Source organism: Myotis myotis, unplaced genomic scaffold (assembly GCF_014108235.1).
Source record: "Myotis myotis isolate mMyoMyo1 unplaced genomic scaffold, mMyoMyo1.p scaffold_m19_p_7, whole genome shotgun sequence".
Lineage (NCBI taxonomy): Eukaryota > Metazoa > Chordata > Mammalia > Chiroptera > Vespertilionidae > Myotis > Myotis myotis.
The window spans coordinates 23875905-23890715 of NW_023416379.1; the positions used below are offsets into that span (position 1 = coordinate 23875905).

A 14811-nucleotide genomic window follows, 5' to 3' on the forward strand; every position below is an offset into this window, starting at 1 on the left:
ATCAGAATACTCTTATGTCAAAGATCATTTTCCATGAAAAACGGCCAACACTTGCCTAGTCAATAATCAACATTCAACCAATATAAAAAATTGGAAGTTGCTTTTTTCCTTTAAAATATAAATCAAATCCTGTTATTCTCTTACTTAGGACCCTGTGAGTTTCCCATTTCACTTAAGACAGAAATAAAACAAGCCCTCCCTCTGTGCCGCAGGATTCATACTTTCTGGCCTACCTACCCCTACAGCTTCAAATCAAGACAAATGTCCCCTGAGATCCCTACATTCTGGCCATACTGCCCTTCTAGCTCCTCTGTCAGAACAAGTTCCTCCCCATGTGAGGCTGCTTCTTGGTGGTGGATGCTTCTCACTCCTTGCATGGCTGGTGTGAAGATGCCTGTTTAATGATACCTCTAAAGTAGAGCCGTTACTGACAATTTCAGCTAAATTTCTCCACTTCTCAAGCAAGCAGACAATTCTTTTCCTTCACAGCACTTAACCCAGCTTGAAACTGTGTAATTACTTGTGTATACCTATAAATAAATATGCCATCTGTGCCTTCCACTGTACTCTGTGGTGTACAACTATATCCTTAGCTGCTATTACGGACTCTGGCATAGAAGAAATACTCAAACATGTATTAAATAAATGCTGAATGAATGAATGAATGACTGTCCCAGAGGAGATGTTGGCAAACAAGGCCTGCATGCCAGTCACCTGTTTATGTAAATAAAGTTTTATTGGAACAAAGCCATGCCCACTGTTAAGAATTGTTATGGCTGCTTTAGTGCTTCAATGGCAGTGTTCAGTAGTTGGAGCAGAGACCAAGCTTAAAATATCTACTGGCTTGCGTTTTAAGAAAAAGTTTGCCTCTGACTGTTTAGAATAAAACATCCATTTTGATGATTAAAAACGAAAACTAACCATATGTTGTAATTATTATTTACTTTGTCCAGTTGAGTCCTAAACTGCCATCCATTGAATACATGCTAACCTTCACTACCAACATCAAGTAGAAAACTTAATATCAAACTCTCAAATATCTCTAAATGTTAATATCTGGTTGATAACATCTATCTTATTCATTAATCTGTTAAAGCACCCATTAAAATAATCCAAACTTTAAAATAAATAAATTGTATTGTATACATACATTTCATAAAAGTCTCACCAGTGGGTATAATCTCAGTTTTATGGAGAGCACTGAGTTGCAATGTAAAGCATTAACTCACTCAGGATCCTATTAAAACAAAGAGGATTTATTTGGAATATGGAAGTTCCAAATAAAAATTATAATATACTTGTTAGACAAAATGATGTCATCGGGTTTATACCCATTTCTCTTATCTCAATCTTATGTAAATAACTTGAATACATTAGAGTCCAACATAAAGTGAAGCAAATTGGATCACATTTGAATAAAATAGTCACATATTTGAAATAAAAGTTTAAAAAATTGAAAGGCAATAAATATGTAACTGGGTATGTTACACTTTTTACAAAGTGTTTCAAGTAAAAAAATGAACATTGCAATGCACCTTTAAGAAACCAAATTCCATCTCAGGATTGACTTTCCCAAGTGCACACACTCTTGTGTTAGTCAAGTCGGCTGGTGGGGAGCACATTCACAGATAATGAATTTAAAATCACTGAACCTGCCGCTGAAAATGCTGCTGCAATAGAGAAGGTGAGCACAAGCATTCATCCCATCTTTCTCAAATAAATATGTAGGTGTGTGACACTGTGTACCAGAACTATGGGTAAATTCAGTATATACACACACATATATATATATATACACACACATATATATATATACACACACACATATATATATATTTTCCTGAATTGCCAACTTTACTTAAAGATGGGGGTGTGTCCAAAACAAACATTAATTCCCACATTAGAACACAACATGTGCAATAGTTTTATTGATTTTTTAGAGAGAGAAGGGAGAAGAGACACACATCAATGTGAGAACCTAACATAAATCAGCTGCTTCCTCACAGCCCCCTACTGGGGATAGAGCCCAAAACCTGGGCATGTGCCCTGACTGCAAACGAACCAGCAATCTTTTGGTGCAAGGGTGAAACCCAACTCACTGAGCCACACCAGCCAGGGCCAAGATGCATATGTTTCTAAGAATAAAACTAAAAACGTTTAAAAGAAAAGGAAAACATTACTTGGGGTCGGCTCAGCAATTATCATTGTCTTCCGGTATTAGGGTACTTCGGACAGGAAACTCTTGAGAAGAAATGCTAACAAAAGAAAAGAGTGATTATATAAATACACCTAATTATGTGAGCTAGGTAACAACTAAGTAGTACACAGGCAAAATAAACATCCCTAAAGATTAAGGGGAGAAAAAGTTGTGAGGTTTGGATAACTCTTAAAGAATTTTATAGCACAGGGGGAAAAAATAAACAAAAACCCTTTGTACAAAATTCAATTAATAAATCAATGATAGTCTACACAAATAAACAAGATTCTAAACATGGTTTAAAAATACTTTTGGTATTCGAATTATTTCAAATATCTTTTTAAAATTTACCATAGTCTTAAAACTACGTGATCTTCTTCCTGAAAGCTCAGTGACAGCAATCATTAATGCAACAGGTGAAGGGGGGGGAGGGGGGAGAGAGAGGCCAAACACTCCAATCAGCAGATGTTTCACAGTAGAGATTCTTAGTCTACTTTTTTCCCTGTATTTACACATATCGAAAAGACCCTACTAAGGTAATTTGACTTTTTTCTTAAAAATGAAACGCCTCCATCACCCCTTCTCAGATGTCATTAAGAAGGCACTCACAGGTTCAATATCAGCACCAGGGCGGCATCCGAAAGGGGGTTAAACGTACTTCTCTTATTCTGAACGCGTTTAAACCAGAACCGGGAGTAGGAAACGCAAAGATTGCATGCACTCCGTCGGGACACCACGCGGACACTCCAGATCCGTGGAGCCCAAGGAAGGAAGGGAGCGGAAAAGCACGTCTATTTCCCAAAACCACATCCGTCCGCTCGGCGGCGCCCCCGCGCCCACGGCCCCGAGCAGCCCCCGGCCGCCGCTCCCCGGGCGGCGCGGCACAGGCCTGCCGCGTACTCACGGGGAGGAGGCGCGGTGCGGCCGACAGCCCGTCCCGCTGCACCCGACGCCGGGACGGTGCGAAGCGGCCCCGCGCGCCGGGGGGGCGGGCTGGCAGTTTAGCGGCCACACCGGCAACGCAGCCGCCAGAAACCCGGGCGCCGAGAGCGGGCCCGGTGCCGCCTTGCGGGCCTCGCGCAACCGGCTGACGTCATCACTGCTGCCCCGCGGTTCCCAGGACAACCGACGCGGCGGGGCCTGGACCGCAGCTGCTATGGCGCCCCTCCCGGCTCCGCTCCCGCGCCGCCCACCCCGCGCCCCAGGGGACTGCGGAGGGGCGCGCGCCCGCGGGTGGGGCGCCCGCGGATGGGGCGCGCGCCCGCCGGAGACTGCGGCCGGGTACGCGCTCCGGGGCCGCGCGCCGCACCCCTAGAGCCCGCGAAGTATGCGCAACCGCTGGAGCGGAAAGGGACCCCGGGAATGCGCGGGTGCCCCGGAGAGCCTGCACTCATCCCCCACCCCCAAAAAAGCACGTGTGCAGCCCAGAACTGTAGCCAGCGCTGGGAAAAACGGGACGGGGACGAGGGAGCCGGCGAGGCTGTCGTGGACCCCGCGGAAGATGAGAAACCTGAATGCGGGGAAGGAACAGGCTCGCCAGGCCCCCGCGCGATCGCACCCGCCGGCCAGCGTGCGGAAGGAGAGTTGCACTGCAGACCAGATGTTAAGGCAAACATTATCCACCGATCGTCTGGCGCTAAGTTATCAGTATGTGTTAGAACAAAAAGAAACACGTCATCTTTTTCTACGCCCAGTGCCCCCTCCCACTTTCTAATTTCTGCCACAGGCGCCATCTTTAGTTCCGAGTCAGCCCGGCTGGAAAAATACCCGACAAATCACTCCCACACTTCAGCTCTCTGCAGGAGTCGTCATGCAGTATGACCTGTTGCTTCGGCCGCACCGTGGGAGCGTTAAGCGTATCTCTTTGGAGGCCAGCCTTTCCCAGTTGCATTGGCATCGCCACACCTTGCAGAGCATATCGCATTTGCTTCTCCAAGTCCCGTGAGAAGGCAGAAATTACCAGTCCAATGCGTCTCAAACCGAACTGTTTCTCTTTTCACTCAAAACCTTTCTGGGGTTTCTATCGTGGTTTAAGCCGCCACCATCCTCCCAGTATTGTAGTCAATTACCTGTTGAGCGTCTTAAATACATCTTACACCCAAATCATGTCCATTCTACGTTTATAACACCCCCGGGTATAGCTTATCCATCTCAATGCCCACTGCCTAAGGCCAGCCTTCAGGGCATCTCCCAAGGATTATTGTGAGAGGGCCTCTTTAGTAGTCCCCTGACTCAAGTTTTGACCCCTGGAATTCCATCTCCACATCACTAACCAGAATGACTTTACTAAGAATGTAAATCTGATAATGCCACTCTCCTGAAAATGTTTCATGATCTGAGAAGAAAACTAGTTATTTTGCCTAGTCCATCTGCCTGACTAGTTTCATTTCTCATTGCCTCATTGCAATTTTGTGCTTCAGCAATGTTGAAGTAGGTGCACCACCACAATTGATATCGTTTCATGCCCTAATTCTTGCACACTTTGTCCCCTCTCCCTGAAAATCCCTCGACTGTTACATATCTCAGCGCAAATGTTGTCCATCCTTTGAATCTTAACTAGGTTGACTAATTCCTCTAAACCAGTGGTTCTCAACCTTCCTAATGCCGCGACCTTTTAATACAGTTCCTCATGTTGTGGTGACCCCCAATTTCATTGTTACAAATTGAACATAATTAAAGCATAGTGATTAATCACAAAACAATATGTAATTATATATGAGTTTTCCGATGGTCTTAGGTGACCCCTGTGAAAGGGTCGTTCGACCCCCAAAGGGGTTGCAACCCACAGGTTGAGAACCGCTGCTCTAAACACTCCTGCTGTGTGTGTGTGTGTGTGTGTGTGTACATATATAAATCCTGTTAAGCTTTGGATGCTTATTCTATAAAATATTTTAATTATTTGCATTGTACTTTACTTATTTAGCCCCAGCATCAACAATAGTATCTATCAAATAGTTGGCGCTACTTCATGATCATTTGTGAATGGGGATAGATGACATTTACAGGGGGGGACAAAAGTAGGTTTACAGTTGTGATTACACAAAACAGTTTATTTTTGTATTATTTATTTATTATATTACAACTGTAAACCTATGTTTTCCCACCCCTGTATTGAGCTCCTCCTAAGAGCTACGCATTATAGGTGTTCAATGTGTTTTTCATTTGTCCTAACAACTGTGATATAAGTACCTCCTTTTACAAAGAGAGGTTATAACTCTGATGGTACATTCTGATTTGGGAATTATTTTAATAATACATTCCCCAGTTTATCAGACTGGCTGAGATGTACACCTGTTAAAGAAACTCTGGCTGCAGTGTGGAAAGTGGATGGGAAGAAAGCAAACTTAGATACAAGGATATGAGGTAAGATGCTGTTGTTGTAAACCATGTAAGATAAGTCCAAGATTAAGGTGTCAGCGGGGTTGGTCTCTGCTGAGGCCTCTCTCTTTGGCTCTTATGTGGCTGCCTTCTCCCTCTGTCTTCACATAGTCTTCCCTCTGTACTTGTCTGTGTCCTAATCTCCTCTTAGAAGGACAGTAGCCATACTGGATTAAGGCCCACCCTAATGACCTAATTTTAACTTAATTACCTCTTTAAGGACATTATCTCCAAATACTGTCTCATTCTGAAGTACTGGGGGTTGGGATTTCAACATATGAATTTTGGGGGTACAACTCAGCCCATAACACTGCTGGAGTAGGATTCTGAAGGCAAAACAGAATGTAACGAGCGGTTCTTGTTTTGATTCTCATTCTGCACAAACCAGCTATATAAAGACATGTTGTAGGCACAGATTTTTCAGTATGGGCTATGTATTTATATTAAGAAATCTTTGTTAATTTCTTAACAGATGAAATAATGGTATTGTGGTGATGTAAAAATAGACTTTTTAAAATACTCGCTGAAACCGGTTTGGCTCAGTGGTTAGAGCGTCGGCCTGCGGACTGACAGGTCCCAGGTTTGATTCCGGTCAAGGGCATGTACCTGGGTTGTGGGCATATCCCCAGGAGGAGATGTGCAGGAGGCAGCTGATCGATGTTTCTCTCTCATCGATGTTTCTAACTCTCTATCTCTCTCCCTTCCTCTCTGTAAAAAATCAATAAAATATATTTAAAAAAAATAAAAATAAAAAAATAAAATAAAATACATAGAATAGATGGGCAAGATATCTGAGATTTGCTTTAAAATACCCCTCCCCCCCAAAAAAAACACACAACCAGATTGTAGAAAGATGACACATGCATATCTAAAATTTGGTGGTGGTTGAAGCTGATTGATAGATACCTGGTATTTTATTATACTTTTTCTTTGTATCCTTAAAAATTTTCAAGGTAAACAGGAATAATAAAAGTAGGAATACTCACATTATAGAGAATTTGAGAGATATAGCACCAGGAGAAAAGGAAAGAGTACTCAGTACTACTACCCAAAGAGAATCGCCATCAGCTTTTCTGGAGAACTTTACAGTCTTTTTTTTCATGCATATTCTAATACTGGTCATACCATATGTAGGATGTTCATTTTTGCTTTCTTGAATTAATATTATGTTATAATTTTATTTCCATGCAATTATGTATGCCATATAAATTTCATTTAAATTCTAACTTTGTTAATAATGTTCATATGTGCTCAGACTAAAAATTCAATCATCCAGATGTTTATAAAGTAGATACTGAAAGCCTGCCATATGTTAATCACTGATAAGAATCTTTTATACATTCTTCCAGACTTTCTTTCATGAATATATACTAAACATATCAAATTATAAAGACAGTTTCATACTATAGTTTTTGTCTCACCACCTTTTTTTTTTTTTTGTCTTTATCAAGTGTTACTATCCTAAAAGGTTTTTTTATGTCAGTAATATGTATCTGTCTTAATCATTTGAATGGCTTCATTCTACAGCATTTCTATTCCAGGGCTTCTTTATCAATTATAATAAAAATGTCAAAAGGTGTTATGGTGGGTTTTTTAAAATTGAGAGCTTTCATATAAGTCTGTCATAGTATTATTAAATTTATTCCTCAATATTTTATATAATTTTGGTGCTATTTGGAATGAAGTAAATTCTCATTATATTTTCTAACTGGTGGTTGCACATATTCCAGCTTTTCATCCTTCTAGATCTCCTTTGCTAGTTTTTGCTAATCTCCTTGACCTCTTGATATTGGAGTATCCCAGAGCTAACTTTTTGGACCACTTCTCTGTCTACACTTACTTGGTTGGTGCTCTCTTCCAGTCTCTATTGTCCCATTATCATATAGACTATTCCCAAAGTATCTCCCCAGCCCACTCTTCTTTCCTGAACTTCAGACTGCACTTCAGACTGCACTTCAACTGCATGCTAGACATTTCCACTTAGAAGTCAAATAGGCCTCTCAAACCCAGCTTTTCTGACACTGAACTCCTAATCTTGGCTTCCTCAGACAAACCTCACTTGAAGTTTTCTCTATGTCACATAGTGACCATTCTATTTTTCCAGCTACTCAAGCCAGACACCAAACATCTTGGAGTAATCTTTGACCTTTTTCCTTTCTTAAATCCCATATACAAACTATCAGGTTAGTTTAGATTTGAACCCAAATCACATGTAAGAGTAGCTATGTTTATAATTCGGAGGGAAGATATTTTTTCCTCTTCCCAAACTTTAGCCCAGATAGTCAAGCCTCCTTGCATCCTTTTTACTGGTGTAGTCTTTTGAAGGTTCCAGTTTGATGTGAAGATATTAGTTCCCACACTGAACAAGGACTCATATCCTGTATGTTGGGAAGCCATTATATTCTAGGACTACATTCAGGGTATTAGCAAATGCCCTAGGGGTAGGAATGCCTTCAGTCCCTGCTTATCACTTCTTGTTTAAATTCTCTCTTGCCTTTTGGGTCCCTGGAAATTTCTTTTACTTTTCAGTAAGCTCAATGATGCAATTTAGTCAGCCTTTTTAGCTGATTTTCTGGGGAAAAAATTTTTTTTCTGCAGACTATCTCTTTCACATACTACATAAAGAGGAGTGTCTTCTCTTTCAAGTCTTAATACATGTTGCTGGGAATTTTATGAGTTAATAGTAATTGCCTTCACATTCAAATTTAGCAGATGACTTACTGAAATAGTTAAGCCTTCCTTATAAACTTTCTGTGGGATGACATACTAAGATACCTCAAACCTATAGATATGGATTAGATCAGAGTTCACTGAACTTTCCACAGTGTATAAAGCTATTTATAAATTTGTTGTCTACATGAATACCATTTTATTAGGAAAATGTTTTTATTTAAGTCTCAGAAGTCTCCATTAAAACACACACACACACACACACACACACACACACACACACACACACAAAAGAAACCCAGGACTGCTGCAGAGACTAAGGAAAGAATTTTTAAAATTTCATTTCAACTATGCTCATTCTAGATCTCTACAGCAATGAGCACTAGATGGCAGCAAATCAATATATATCATTATGGGTCCTAGAATGTCACAGTTCAAAGGTAGGTAAGGCCTCCTTATTACAATGTGTTATGTACCCATTTGTTATCCAAACCATTTAATTTACTGATGCTTAATCTACTAGTTCAAATTTATAACATTCTTTGAGCACAAAAATTTATGCTCAGAGAATAATAAATAAAAATAAAAATTTATTATTATTTTGTTTCTATTTGCATCAGAGTGAGATGCATTAAATCCCAGGACTGAAAAATACAGTTTCTAGGTTAATAAATGCGGCATAGAATGGTGCCCATACCACCAGAGTTTATATAGAGCATGCACAAGAACCTAGAGCCCTTTTCTGTCCTTGAAGACTACTCTCTAGACAGCTCATCTGTCGTCTATGATGAGAGGCCCTCTGATTGAACAAAGGGCATGTTTCGGATGCTCATTGCTGTTCCTGAGTTGTAAGGCCTTTTGTGACTGCTAATGCTTACATTTTCATCTTATTGTTCAAATGGTATGCATTTACTAGCTTGAGAATCAGCTTCATCTCTCTTGTGAAGTGTGAGAAGAGGGGCTTCCCAAACCCTGCTATGGGTAACGACCAGGCCTACATGTGTCTGAGGGATGCAGGCCAGATATCTCTACCACAAATGAGAAGGGACTTTCCTTGTTTTCACATATAACATTACATAATGAGTATGTAAAATTAAACATACATGATTTTTGTGTATAATTTAGCTTCATGATTCCATTTTTTTTTCTCTCCTAACCTGGCATAATTTATAATTTTATGTCTTTTTAAATGTTTAGAATAAATTATTATTAAAGTGAGACATTAATAGTACAGAAAGATTTGTAGGGGAAAATGATGTCCCTGGTTCACCACTTCCTTCCCAAAGTGCTGCTCCTGAGAGTAAGAGAGTAATCTTTTTTAAACAGTTTCTGCTTTTGTTTCTTCTGGTGATTACCTTTGTTAAAGACAAAACCACAGGCCTACAGGCCCTAAATGGTGTCACTTGCGCCAAAGCCCATGATAACAAATCTAGATTTTAATACCTGACCTAACTGCTGTTTTAATATTTTTTAGAAATGTAATCTTAAACAAACAATCTGGGATTTTCTGGTCAAGCACCAGTAAGGTAATTAGGAACTTGGACCCTCTCCATCCCTCATAGGAAAAAGAAGCAATCTGCATGATAGAAAAAACAAACACAGAAAACCTTGCCTTCCCCCAAGAAAAAGATGATATTGTGGCCTAAAAATAATCCATTCTTTTCTTTTGTTCATAGCCCAGTTCATGAATCACCTAATTGAGTCAATTAGATCTTTAAAACATTTACTCAGTTGAATTTTGTTTTTATCACTATTTCTTAATTCATCACTTAAGTATTGCCTTAGTCTACTGCTAAGAGACACAGTTTACCTCATTTGCATCGCTCCTACCTTCCTTACCCATCTCTTCCCAATAAAGTCATATAGGAGACAACAGAACGTAATAAACAATTCCCTTTCACTCTCCCCCTTTCCACACCTCAACCTCACCCCTATATTTTCCATCTCTTAACTGGTTGTTCCATTTTCTGGGAGATTTTCTCAACTTTATCTTCTAACCAGTCATTGAACATTTTACTTTAGCAATCTGAGAGTTTTACCTGATGTCTAGTGTTTATTTTTATAGAATCTTAAAGGTTCAAATTTTTATTGACTATTGTGTTATCCAGGGTCTTGACAGGGACAAACCACACCAGTAATTTGAATGGAGAAAATAATTGTGAGCTAAGTAAAAGGTGTATTAGCTACTAAAATTGGTAAAAGAGAACTCTAAAGTGTACAGAGATAGTAACAGCAGAATTGAGGGAAAAGTGAATAAGAAACTAGGAACCTCCCAAGAAGGGTGCCCAGAGGGGGAGATTCAGACTTCTAAGCAGTGGGTGTGGTTGCCACCCTAGCACAAAGCACTGCTGCTGACAGAAACACCGGCAGGACCCCCCTGCTGGACCATAGGAGAAAAACACCACCAGAACAAAACCTGCCTCCCTCTTCAAACTTGCAGAGCCCTCTCAGTGTCCTCTGTCAGCAGAGCCTGCATTTAGCCAGCCATCAATGTTGATGGCAGAGCCCACTTTCAGTATCACTAGCAGGGAAAAGGGGGATGAGTTAAATCTTTATGTTCAACATTTGCCTTGGGCACAGTAGAGATCTACAAATGTTTGGTGAAAGAAGCATCAATAAAAAATGTAGTAATAATGCTATGATATATAGTAATCATTATTTTTTACTTTTTACAGGTTAACTAGGGTCACCAATGCTACAGAACTGAACATGCGGTTATTTTTCTACTCATTATTTTCTGGTGTTTTTAGCAAGGTTACTTATTCTCCTGTCTACTTTTTCTGTGGGTACAAATTCTCTTAGTTAAAAACTCTTACCATATAATCAAGATGCATTTTTTACTGAAATTAAATTTCCCCCCAAGCTAACTAATTTAAACAAATTTCTCTGAATGAAAATCTAGTTAAATTTTTTATATAATATTATTCATTCATACTGGTCAATATTTACCAGGTATCTCTGTGTGTTTTTTATTAGGCACTAAATTACAACATACAAATATATACAAATGATGCAGAATATATAGACTAGGACAATAAAGTAACAATAATGCTTCCTTGCCTGCCATGTGGTTATGTTACATTAAAATCTCTAACATGAAAAATAATTTATTAACAGAAATCTAAAAAATAAACTCAGAAGTAAAGCAGAATTCTGAAATTCTGAAAATCAATATCTTTATTAATGGTCATTGTTTTATAATGTGGCTACTTTATAAAGGTAACAAATAGGTTAAATAGTAACTAGAAGAAAAACCAAATTTGACTTATTCTTTGAATTTGCCATAGGAAGTGTTTGCTAATCAGAAAAGACAAAATAATTGCTATTGTGATTATTTTACTAGCTAGAACCCTGGTTTATCAGCTTAGGATCGTGCGTGTGTGTGTGTGTGTGTGGACACTTTCTAGATGAGTAAATTTGTCCTTCCTATCAACAAGCAATCTAGCTGGAAGATGTCCTGATTTATTTTATTACTCGTTATAGACCTAAAGATAATAATTTTAACTATTAAGTAGGAAGATAATTCTTACTAGTATTTACTTTTTCTACAAATTCATTTATTGAACACATACCATACCTAAAGGGTTAGCTTTGATTTACCTATAATCTCTTCCCAAACTCCCTTGTGATTGGGCCCCTCACAGAGGATTACCAAATATTTGATGGGCGGTTGGAAGGTCCCTTCCTATCCTATGGAAAGAAGATTCTAGGATGCCTTAATGTATTTAATACTTTATGTACATCACTCCTGATGTGTATTTATATGCAGATAAGCTCTGTTGAATATATAACCTGATGCAATTATTAACACTTTATTGATAAGTTTATGTAGTATAGGTATTTCTAGGTTGCAATAGGCCCATTGGGTCTCAGCAGGCCCATGGGTATACTTACTAGACCTACAAAGAAAACACCTCAGATTCCATTCTGGGAACTGTTTTATTATGGGCTATTAATAAATTACCCCACAAGAGGTCACCAAAGCTCCAATATTGTGGGAGTGTGATTTTCTGACTTTTCATCCTTCTTGCAAAGGAATTGTAAAGGTTTTGTGTCCTGTTTTTTTGCCTACTCAGTAGAAAGATCTGCCAGTCTGCTCCAGCTAGACATGAAGATAAGTAACTGAAAAGCAGGGTTTATTTAGGGCCAAGGAAATTTATGGACATTTGTAGCCATCTGTTGTATGGGCCATCCATCCTATAGATAGATATCCACTGTATGAACTTAAAAGAGTGGGAAACACAAACAGGCACCTTCTGACCTCCATAACTAAGCTCCTTTTGCCAGAAATTAGACCCTGTTTAGAGGCACAATAACACTTCTGAGGTCCTGGTTTGACAATTCCAGGTGTCGCACATTCCAGAATAATAGAACAGGGACCTAAAAGAGGCTGCACTCAGTAACTATCTGCTTGAGGAAGGGTGAAGAAAGAAATACCAAAAGTACTGGGTGATGGAAAATGTGGCTAGGTCCACTTCCTGGGAAGATTTTTTGTAGTAGTCAGATGCCTGTAAGGAACTAGTTTTGCAACGAAGTGTTCTTTAAGGAACACCCTCTATTTTCTTTACAGCAAATGTGAATATTAAAAAAAGAATTAAATTATGTTTTAGAAAAAAAAAGTAGCTTAAAATTTGAGGATATTTGCCACACCTTTATAAGCATTTCCCTCAACCTTATAAATATATTACCCTAACATAAAAAATGGAATTTGTCTTTGATTTCTCATTCTGTAGATGTTATAAGAAATAATGTTACTTTTAGTACCCTTGAGTAGTAACATTATTGGATGTATATCTTCCTAGCCTGGGCCATTGGTTTCATTCTTTAATGTGTTCTATTAGATAGGGGTACAGGGTACAGGCAGAACCTTCTCTAATGATCTTTTCACTTCCTTTCCCTAAATGGGGAATATTTAACTTAAAATATTTGTGAGGTTAAACATATATATTTAAAAAAGTTTTATTGTGAATCAAGTGTTTGACAAATCTTACATTTTCATATGAATAAAGAGTGTTAAGGTTATAAAGAAAATTAGAATTGTAAGAATGGAAAGACCTTTAAAGACCCCAACCCTATGAACATGAAGGGATTTCAACAAGATGATTTCTATGGTCCTTTCCAGCCTCCAAATGTAAATTCTCTATTTAAATTCTCATGCTTTTGGACTGTAAACATCCATTTCTATCTCAAAGAGATTGCTTTAGATGGAGGGCTTTTCTTAATTGAATATCTATCTTGTTATGCACCATGGTTTTGGAAGTTAAAAATCAGGTCCTGAAATCTAATTTTCTGTAGTTATGGAGATTTTACATAAGATCCTCAGTATTATTTTATGCATATATCCAACTTGTGTTAATGAACATACTGTTTCATGAAATGCTTTTGTAGTATGCTAAATATAATTCTCCCCTCATTTCTTTTTGGTGGTGGGAGACTGACATACTTGTATCAGAGATGCTCATGAATAAAAGGCCCAAGTGAATAATAATATAGGGACAATGAATTTCTATTTGACTTGAACCATCACCCAGAAGAAAAGGAGAAATGATACACAGGTTATTCAGGGCAGTGGGAGTGAAGGAGTAAACCAATCATAAAGTATGAAAAGGCAAATTTTTACTACCAGAATCTCAAGGAATCACACAATAAGTCTTTTTTTTAGATCAACATAACTGAATTTTTAATGTTTAAATTGTTGGGACTAGTTTAAATGTGAAATCTGGGCCAATGAACTATGACTCAGATTTCATACTGTATGCAAGACCTTGATTTCATACATTAAGTCACACATAAAAATCTGTGTATTGTCCAATTGCCATGCTCTGCTTTAAGTGACTGGATGGAGTCTGCCCAAATTCAAATAATAATTCACTGTCACTCAAATGCTAATTAACCTCAGTTTTAATAACAGAAAGCCTTTTGGTACAACTACAATGGGACATGTATTTACTGTCAGTGTGGTTAATATTTATAGTTGAAGGGTTGACGCCTATTTCTTATTTTCTTGCAAATTAATAAAATGCTTGATGAGTCTTAAGAAAGGAAAATACTTACAAGTTGAATAAGTTGTGCAAGGTGTTGTAGCAGATATATGCGAAAGCTTGGCTGTCCCCTTGCTAAACTATGTGTGGTCTCTGCACCAGGAGCATCAGCATCACCTAGGAACTTGCTAGAAATGAAGAATTTCAGGCCCCATCCCAGACTTACAAAATCAGAATCTGCATTTTAAGAAAATGCCCTGGTGACAAAAATGCATGTTAAAGTCTGAGAAATATTATTACCACATGCAAGCAATTCAACTAAAGGCAGGAGAAATTGCCTAATCCTTTTGAAGACATAAAAGACATTTCAAAACAAAAAGGAGTTGATGTGACCGATTCATCATGCAGAACTATCATTTGCATGTCAATCACCAATATCAGAAACTTCCTTCTCAGTTTGAACAGCAGTTGCTTTACTTTCTGTGACAAGGTGATTCAATTGAAGAAAAATTGAGACTATTAGTTGGTTAAATAAGAAGTGCTAACAAAACCCTGGGCTCTTTGATATATCTCAAAACTGCACTA

At 38.6% G+C, this 14811-nt stretch overlaps 1 protein-coding gene across 20 annotated transcripts in view; it reads right to left on the reverse strand.

The window, feature by feature from the left end:
- The window catches only part of AHI1 (Abelson helper integration site 1), a 179341-nt gene extending 175940 nt beyond the window's left edge, over nt 1-3401 (reverse strand). For 7 of the 20 annotated variants that reach the window (XR_004968762.1, XR_004968761.1, XR_004968760.1 and 4 more), the window contains exons 1-2: nt 2807-3088; nt 2181-2255 (exon numbers count right to left, since the gene is read on the reverse strand). Coding sequence is in view for 17 of the 20 variants with exons in the window: in XM_036316695.1 (XP_036172588.1) it covers nt 2181-2205 (25 nt within the window). In the remaining 3 variants the exon portion in view is untranslated. The other 13 variants (XM_036316698.1, XM_036316685.1, XM_036316699.1 and 10 more) reach the window with 8 other exon arrangements.
- Between the last annotated feature and the right edge of the window lie 11410 nt (nt 3402-14811).